General features: G+C 40.3%; 1 protein-coding gene and 1 long non-coding RNA gene across 2 annotated transcripts in view; one reads left to right on the top strand and one right to left on the bottom strand.

Moving 5' to 3' along the window:
- The window catches only part of LOC138012652 (uncharacterized), a 13,220-nt gene extending 6,885 nt beyond the window's left edge, over positions 1-6,335 (bottom strand). The window contains exons 1-2 of the long non-coding RNA XR_011125064.1: positions 6,216-6,335; positions 4,898-4,984 (exon numbers count right to left, since the gene is read on the bottom strand). This is a non-coding gene — a long non-coding RNA (uncharacterized lncRNA). The remainder of the gene's footprint in view (positions 1-4,897; positions 4,985-6,215) is intronic.
- Positions 1,203-4,230, top strand: LOC138012651 (homeobox protein unplugged-like). Its single transcript, XM_068859477.1, has 2 exons — positions 1,203-1,542; positions 1,858-4,230. The coding sequence occupies exons 1-2, from the start codon at positions 1,290-1,292 to the stop codon at positions 2,250-2,252; spliced, it is 648 nt and encodes a 215-aa protein (XP_068715578.1). The 5' UTR covers positions 1,203-1,289; the 3' UTR covers positions 2,253-4,230.
- Positions 6,336-9,751: the final 3,416 nt, after the last annotated feature.

The following is a 9,751-nucleotide window of genomic DNA, read 5'->3' as shown; positions in this document are numbered from 1 at the left end:
CTGGTAAAGTATATACCTATTGACTGTAATTGAACATATTGTTAAAATACATGTAAATTGTTTAAAACATCTATTTTTTTCCTCCTGAACCTTGAAGAATTGAAGTCATGATTGACTACAGAAGAACGAGTGTTTCCCAAATGAATATTTTCTTGTAAATGCGAATTTCGGTTAGAAGTAGTTAACACGTCAGTGTATTTGTCGTCATTGGGATTTTTGTAGTTGCGTATGTGATGCAACAAATGTAAAGGGTCGTAAAGCAATGGAAAATTAAACCATAAGCGAGTGAATAAATCATGACGACCCTCGGGAAAGAGCTTAAGAGATTACAGTCCTATCGTCCGGATTCTTGTATGTGTACTTTAATTAATCATGTCAGCAGCTCCTTTAATTACCAAAGGAAACAGCATGTATCCACCTAATCTGATTTGGTTTCCTTGAACAAGGACAGACAGACCCGAAGGCGCCTCTATTAACAACTTTTCACACTTTAAGCGACTGATCGTGAGACATTTTAAATGTAAAGCAACGGCAACTCCGTTTACCTCATCAAAGCGCCTGACAATACAATGCACTTTTCTTTGCTGTAAGACGCTGTTAAGAATGTCCGGCCCCGCAAGATTATAGCCCTTTTGACTTTTTGAAAGCTGCCCTGATTTGTTTGTTTTGCGTTAATTATCAATAGCACACGACAACGCCTGATCGCTGATGTTTTTCGCACACCCGTATACAAGACATTAAGCAAGTTTAAATTACTACATAAGATTTAAAAGTTAGGTAAATAGGGAAAAGGTAAACCATGACAACTGCTTCCTTCCTTGTAAGGGCGATAAACTACAATCAGGTTGGCGCAAAGAGTCATGGTTCTACAGACCCCTTGTCAATCAAATGTAATAGCTTGAAAACGTTCTTGTACCTCACGCAGATTGGCCAAGGCAAGAATAGGTCGCTTAAACGATCCAAGGTCAACGATCGCAAAGATTCTCGACTAGTCGTTATGATTGAATTCATTTCTGATTGGCTTGGCAACGATTTTTTTGTTTTGAAGTCAATCCGTGGCATGACTAAAATGTGCTCCTGTTGAGGGAAACTTGAGTAGATTTGCCCTTCTTGCTTGTCACTTAATCAACTCAGTGACCAATGAAACGAGTCCGGCTGACGTAACACTTCTTAGTCTCCGTAATTAGGAAAAGAGAGAGAGAGCGTAAATCCGATAAAAGACAATACTGACCCCACTTCTCAGTAATTTATGTCCGTTCGTGATCAAAAAACGACGAACGACTTCAAAAATGCAGAATTCTATTTCCTTTTCTATTGAGTCAATAATTTCAAGAACAGACCCTCCAAGACAAAGAGAGAATGAAAGCAGAGTATCTTTCAGCCGCGGTCCACTAAGTGCTATGCAAAATTTGGTGGAGCTGACTCCACGGGGAGAATACTATTTGGAGGAAGTCATTCCTATATTCGAAATTGAACGAGAAAAATCAAAGACGCATTCTCTTGGAGTGAGCACTTTGAAGAAGTCTTGTTCACATTCACCTGGTAAGCCAGTACTTTGCTTTTCATCTTAATGACTTAGACATTAAAAGGAACCAAAGGAATGTGGGATCCAGACACTTCTTTAATATGCCCACACTCCGTGGAAAACTTTATCGTAAGCTTTAGAATGGTTAATTAAGCCTCACCTACAAAGATCTGTAATGTTTACAGGGATGCTCTTTTCCAGTTATTTCGGGTTCAATTACTTACATTACATGGTTATTCGGTTTTGTAGTTTTCGTATCCTCACAGTAAGCATTTCACGTGTAATCAATCGATAAAAGTGCTAATACAGAGTCTGTTTAAACTTGACTCTAGGAGAAGAAAGCCAGCAAAGTCCAAGTTCTCCAGATGAATGTGATGAACTTGAAGACGAACAAGGAGACCAAAACTCGGACTCCGAAGGTGGAAACAAATCACGACGAAAAAGAACAGCATTTACAAGCCTACAACTCCTGGAGCTTGAAAGGGAATTTCATACAAAGAAGTATCTTTCGCTTGAAGAACGATCGCAGATTGCTAGAACTTTAAAACTTAGTGAAGTGCAAGTAAAAATTTGGTTTCAAAACCGACGTGCAAAATGGAAAAGAGTGCGAACACTCGGAGGGCCTCAGGCTCACGGCAACAGAAAAATTCATGGTCCCAAACTTGTTGTTCCTATTCCCATTCATGTCAACAGATACACACCAAAAGATCAACTACATGTCTCTTGAAAAGAGCGAGTTATTTATTTGTCGTGGCACAAAGGATTGAACTCGGTTTGGTTTTGAATTAGTTTTCGTTTTGTGGACAAGACTTCATGCGGTTCACGGATAGAGAGGCAAATGCAATGTGACATCGTATTCTGGTAAGGACTTCACATTCAACAAATGCGTTTCATTTCTGTGACGGTATGGTTGCTTTTTGATGTTTTCAAGTTTCTTTGTTTAATAAGTGCAAAGTATGGAAGCAGAAGACAGAATTCAGTGTTATCTGAATAAGAAAAGAGGACATGCTAGACACAAAACTTACTTGTTTGAACATACTGGTTTACTCTGTCACTTTCGAACGCTTGTTATAAAAGGTTAGTTAATCGAAAATTTCCTCATTTTTTCATTCAAGTAAAACAATTAAAATTCAAAATGTCACCATTACAATGGGGTTAATTTGATTTTCGCCCCTTTTAACAAAACATATCTCGAACGAAAATTACATTAGACCCTACTGTGTATTTCTCTGTGCTTTCACACCTCAGCAGCCAAGGTGTCTACGGTTAATGCCTTTGTTTCCTTGCGGCAACTCTGAAGGTGTCAAAATAGCATCCTTTAATAAGAAGTGTAATTCCTTTCTATTTGAAACTAATCTGGCACTTCACACGTAAGAAGAAACTGATTTAAGGGTTTCTTTCTTTGTGATGTTTCGAAGGAAACCGTCCCAATCATCCGTGTACAGAATTCGTGACCTTCGTGCAGAGGTTTATGCACGTTTTGCTGGTAAATCAGGCTTTCCTAGTTTCTTTCCTGCTCTTCATTTTTGCCTCTGTAAATGGAGCAACTAATCCAGAACAACTCCATATCCAGCGCTGATAGTTACCTTGTGTCGATTTAAAGTCTCTTGAAGCTCAATTAACCACAGCTACTTGAAGCTACTGTCTCATATGGGAAATATGCGAATTTCGTCATTCACTAAGCAGAGGGTACTTACTCAGGCGCAATTGCTTTCTTTTAGGAAAAAATTAACGAAATTTTGCGAATAGAGAAGACTACAGGACACGATTTGGACGAGCAATATGATGCCCCTCTCGACCCTGTAGTTACATAAGGGCATCTCATTTTCTCCGGGCACTATGATCTTTAGGTTCCAAATATCGGTAGAGAATATCAGTAGAAAATTTGCTAGTTTTTTTTTTAAATGAATTTGGGCAATTTAATTGAAAAAGAGATTTGGTATCTTATTTTATGTTCGGCGATTAGTTGGAGTGGATTTTGCCATGGAAGACGCGTTCACTTCGTAGCTATCAAAATTGTTTTCAATGATGTGATGACCGTGTGAATGAAAAAACAATTACCTTATGAAGAATTCAAAAGCGAAAAAATATTAATTGATTCTTAGGAACAAAATCGATTTCAAACGTATTTGAATGGAATTTTGCAAAGAGATGCACATGGCGTAACAGATGTCTTCAGTGCCGTGCAGAATCAACATTAGCTTATTACCTTTGTCTTGCTCTATACTCGGTCTGTCATATGGTCGTTCATGTAAGAATTTATTTGACAATAAAGATACCGTACGTATACTATTGTAGATAAGTTGTTAGCTGCTTGACAAAGCTGCACTGAATTGCGTTACTGTAATCTGCTGTAATTAACAAATTAGGACATAAATGGGATTTAAAACCATCCATGGCTTTATTTGGCTGTCATTTTGAAACATCCTTAATTTCTGCAAAGCGGTGTAATGTTCAGAAGTAGTGTGAGTTTAGGTGGTAACTAAAAACGTGAATTTTAACCAAAGGAACATTGCTTAAGTTTTAAGTTAGTATATCTTAATTCATCAGCAATACTTAAACATAGGGGGACTGCAATTTAAGTAAACGGCACAAACAGGATAAAGAGACAAATGCCATAATTATTTTGTGCGCGCTTTATACCAAAAATAAAAGCAAACGCTGCTTGTCAACAATTTCATTGCAACATTGCCCGGATGGGGGGGTAGGGGGGGGGAGGGGGAAGGTATTTCCTATTAATGGGCTAATGGGGATGTGCCACTGGATGGGGTTGCATTTTCACGACTGCATTGACTACAATGGGGTTGCATTTTCAACTGAGTTCCCGACAGAGTTACTAGAATGGGGTCGCAAATTGTCGGGATTTTGTGGGTAAGAAAGTTCTGGCCAGTGGGATTTAAAAATGGAGAGATTCGCGGTAAAAAAAAGCTGTTACAGAAAGAACTGTACATTTCGTTTTGAAATTACAGTTAAACGGCTTTATGTAAGGTTTATGGATAAACGTAATGTGACTCAGTTGAGGTCGCAAAAATTACATTTACGCAAAAGTGACTAAGATGGGGTCTATAATCGACCATAAAATAGACTATAAAGGGATAGGGGTTCTGAGAGGCCAGGGCTATTCGCGGCGAAAATTGACCCAAAAAAAAACATAATTTTTGTTTGCAATTTTCTACTGGGACATGAAGATGTCCCAAGAGAAATCGAAAACAATCCCTATGCGAATTTTTTGGGGGTAAAAGAGGTGAATTATGGGATTTGTACAAGGAGAGAATAAGCCATTTCATAAAACTAGTTCTAAAAACTTCAAATCGCGATGTTTCTTTTCAAAAATTCATTTTATGGACAGCCAGATAAATAAAGTTCACTCACCCACTATTTTCTTCATTTTCCTGAGTGATTTGATGGGGTTTTGGGACGCTTCGATTTCACCTTCAGATCCCACGTCTCCGCCGTCACCTAATGTTATTTGTGACAATCCTGATTAGCATAAATTGATGTTTTGCCGTCATGTAGCAGAGGCCTGGTTGTGAGCGGCAGGCGCTTGGAGTGCCACGTGATCGTGGTTTGTATTTGGCGATCGTTTAGCGAGAGAGGCCACAGGTGCTCCAAGCTCAGTGTGAGCATGGCCGACAAAAATATAAGGATTTGTATGAGAATCCCGATAAAAAGCTTGAAAAGCCTAACCTCATTGCCATCCTTCCTGTGTGGTTATTTTCCAGATCCGACGCGATTTGAGCCACTTCACGATTTCGTGGTTGTCAACAGTTATAATAAAATCCCAAGGCTGGAGACTAAATTCTCAGGTGCCACCAATTTGAGTCAAATATACCTGGATAAAATATTCCCACGGTCACAATTTCAAATCAGAATCAATTGACAAAGACCCACTATCAACGCAATAGCAGTCCTGCGAGCAACGTCGGGCGGTAACAGCATTCAAAGGCGGTGCTTTAGCACAAAAGTGGTCACGGCTTCGACCGTTGATAACAAACTGACCCTTACTTGGGTGGTGGACCGTAGTTTGTCAACCGCAAAATTTCTTTATTCCCGTGGCTCTACTTGCATGACTGCATTGACTCAGTCGTCCAATCACAGTCACGCCTCCTTCGTGTTGACAAAGTTCAAACACATTCGCGAAGCCGGAAAGCATTGAAAGATGCGAGATGAAAGTCGTAGTAAACAAACTTTTGCGCAATCATGCCGCTTTTATTAGTTAATAGGGGTTTGTACGTAGTAGGCTGTTCGCGATCGTAACTGTATTTATCAAGTCTTCAAATAAAATTTGTTCCCGCAGTTTCTCAAGCGCAAATTTTTTTATTCCCCTGGGTCTCCCGACGTGACTGCATCGACTCAAGCCTTCAAGGAATATATATTGACATAGAAATAAACTTTGTTCGCGTAGGATATTGTGCTGCGAATATTTTGTGGCTGGACTTACTGAAGCCAGTGAAATTTAATTATTAGCATCTGAGAGAAAACAGTCGCGCCCGGAGACCCAGGGAAATAAAAAAATTTGCGCTTGATAAACTACGGGAACCATAAGCAGCCCAAGCTCGCGTCACTACAGACAGCCGTTGAGAACTTAAACGCGTTATAAGACTTTGTAGGGGAAAAATACCGTCGATTATGAAGCCTAAAAAATGCTCAATTTAACGTTCATTCAATAAAATGAATAAAAATGACTCACCTCTGGTGTATTCTTGTGCCTTTTGGAGTTTATTTTACAGTTTCGGCAAGTCCGTGTTTTCAATGTTCTAAGAGAAAGTCAAGGCTGCACACTAAGATTTCGACCGTTGTCAGCTCAGAGGCGGTTTGCGACTTGAAAATCCATCCCAGCCGCGATTTTTTTTACGCAAAGCTAAAGCCACATCATTTGCGAACCTCCGTAAATGTTTCGTCGTCAAAAATCCCCACGCACTTGGCTGGAAATGAGCATTTTGTGCTTCGATTCCACGATAGCTGATGAATTTAACAGCTGCTGATAACCGTACAGGACACGGAGCTGGGGTCCGAGGTCAAATTAAGTCCACCCGATGAGGTACAGTCATTTCATTTACAACACTTACCCCATCCCCACAGCGGCTCCTCGAACAGCTCGATTGTTATGAGCGACCAATGAGATAGCGACGCGACGCGCCGGGACATCATCAGACAAAACAAACAGCAAAATTTGAATATTCTGCGGGGTTTTCTTCGAGCAACAAAACATGTTATCAAATGCGAAGAGATCGCTCGAAAATCAACATGATTCCTCTCCGAAACGCCGCAAACGTCCGAGTTATGCCCCACATTGGAAATTCTGGTAAGTTGACTGGTAAAGATCTGCGTGAATACAGTGCGCTACTGTACAATGTACGGAAAGCTATTATAAACACATTAAAGGAGTTTTAGTCGACAACGAGTTTGACCACTCTCGATTTTCCTTCTCTGTCTGACTATGCTTGATTATGTCATTTCTAAAGGTCAGGCTATCCTCTGAGTATTCGTAATTGGATAGAAGCCTATGAGAAAAATATTTGGAATAAGCATTTCCCAACGCGCAATGCCAAAATTCAAAATGTGTTTATAATAGCTTTCCGTACATTGTACAGTAGCGCACTGTATTCACGCAGATCTTTACCAGTCAACTTACCAGAATTTCCAATGTGGGGCATAACTCGGACGTTTGCTCTGGACTCGTCCATGGATATTACCTTCTTATACCCTCCTATCTGTTTAACCTCCATAGTTGTTTTCATCCGAGCGTCTGCTGCAGCCGGTTCCACTTTGGAATTTCGCCTGTTTTTGGCCGTGTATATGTTTCGTTGGTGTCCACTGGAGTCGTTTTGTCCATTGGGGGGTTTTTTCTTCCAGATGTTCCAAATCTTTTCGTCAAAGGCCTGGCCAAGATCACTAATTTTGGTCTAGTTCCTCTTATGTTTTTTTCGGTGGTTACGCTTTAGGTGTCCGTATTCCTACTAGGCTAGCTAATGAAGTAATGTTGCGTTGTTTTTTGCGTTCCAGAGTTCTAGTTTTTTACTCTACATTTCGTTTTTTGCTGCATGCTTTCGTTTGAGTTGCTCAGCCTAGGGGTCTCGTTATTTGTTGTTCTTTATGATTTATATTTTTTGTTTATTTGGGGTAGTGGCCCTGTGGACCTTGGTGGGTTTGTTCTGCTTAGGTACGCGCGGAGTATCGACGTTTATGAACCATGCTTTGCGGGCATGACCCAGACGGCCTTGATATTCACCCTCGGTGTCTAGTTTGTGTTTTATGCTGTAAGTTTTCCTTTGGGTTGCACAGGCTAGGGTCTCTGTTGGCCATTCTCTATCGTTGTGTTATTTTTTGTTTAGTGCGTTGATATTGAGCGATAGCTTGACGATAATGTCTCTATGTCGTTCTTGATACGTACATCATTCGCTTAGCCGTGTATACGTTTCATAGTTTTTAGTATTGTTACCCCTGACGAGTTTCATATGTCTCAATATGCATTCATCTTCATGTACTATGTTTTTGATAATATGGGCTATTGAACGGCCCTTGATATTCATCGCCCTTAATTGGTGGGTTTGTTGTTTCTACGTACACTTCTATAGTATTAATGTTCATGGCCAATGCGTGTATAGGGTGGGTTAGAGGCCCTTTGTAATTGCCCTTGGTCGCTTTGTTGTGTCTAGGTACACACGTACATATAAAATATTGTTGTTCATGAACAATTTGTTTATAGCATGGGCTGAAGGCCGTTGATAATCACCCTTGGTGGGTTTGTTGTGTCCAGGTACGAATGAAGTATTGATGTTCATGAACAATGCGGTTATGGCATGGACAGGAGGCCCTTGATAATCACCCCTGGTGGGTTTGTTGTGTTCAGGTACACATGAAGTATTGATGTTCAAAAACTATGCGTTTTTAGTATCACCCAACTAGTGGACTAATGCATTTTGATTGGCTACGCTACTAGAGGACTATTAGTAATAGTCCTCGAGTAGTGAAAAGCGTGACGCTTTCTTTCGTTTTATTCCCAAATAAACTGATCTCTTCAACTTGCATCTGCTAACTTTATTATTGCCTTTTCTGTCCGACTAGTTGGGTGATACTAAAACAATTAGACCCTTCGCCCTATTAGCCCTATTAAATAGCACGGGATTCAGGCCCTTGTCGTTCACCCTCGGTGGATCTGTTGTTTCTAGTGTTGTTGCCCTTGAGCGATGCTAGATTGGGCTAGAGGTCCTTGAGGGTCACCCTTGTTGGGTTTTTCGTGTCTATGTAAGTACTTATGCCTTTCTATTATCTTTTCATAGCATTTGCTTGAGGCATTGATTATTCCATTTATAGGTTCCTTGTTTTAGTCTGTTATTATTTTCTGCATGCTTTTCTCCAGAGTCTTCCATTGTTCATGCTGCGTTCCATTTATCCATTTACCTTTTCTTTCTTTTTTCGCTGTCATTATTATTATTTTGCCGTGTGTTGCTTTACCCCTTTTCGTTTCTTTAGTCATTTTTCACACAGAGTTTTGGTCGACATCTCTGCCGTTTTTCCAAAACGTCGTTTCCATGACTGAAGAGCTTGATTGTCAGTCCTCGCCTCCAGTGAATCCAGGGCATCTCTGCATTATCCTAGTGTTTTCAATGGATGGAAGTCATTCGCCGTGGAAGTATTTGATGCCGTTCCTTTTCCACTCAGTATTTGTTGGATTCATGATCCAAATCGGTTTCAACCATCCTTTGTGTTTACTATACTTTCAAGTGATTCCACGATTTGGCCGGAGTCTGCCGGAGTCTGTCGGAGTCTGTCGTCTCGTTTTACGGTAGCAGCCAAGACAGGGAATGTTCGCCTTGCAGCCTCGCCCGTCATGAAAACATCGAAAGGAGTCGCTTAACGCAGATCTTCCGAGGAAGTTATCGTAAAGAGCTCATATGAGCGATCTACTTCGATTGCATCATTAAGTTATGTTTGTTTTTAGGTCTTTCAGGTTTTGTTCGCTTTTCGGTTGTCCCTTATTAGGGCTAAGAATGTCAGGTTTTCATGATGAACTTATTTCCATTTTCATTGAAAAGTGCTAAGTTGACGTACCAAGGAAAGGCAGTCAGTTGTAAGTTTTTTATTCCGACGCGGGTATATATGTCCTTCTTTTGCCTCTGCCAATCGTACGCGTTTGTTTTCACTTTATAAGCCTATGAGCTATTCCACTTACAGTGACTCTTTCAAGAAGTCTTTCCATGATATTGTTCCCGATATTGCTTA

Source organism: Montipora foliosa, chromosome 8, assembly GCF_036669935.1.
Source record: "Montipora foliosa isolate CH-2021 chromosome 8, ASM3666993v2, whole genome shotgun sequence".
Classification (NCBI taxonomy): domain Eukaryota; kingdom Metazoa; phylum Cnidaria; class Anthozoa; order Scleractinia; family Acroporidae; genus Montipora; species Montipora foliosa.
The sequence above is the reverse complement of the archived record's forward strand: the minus strand, read 5'-3'. Positions and strand labels throughout refer to the sequence as shown.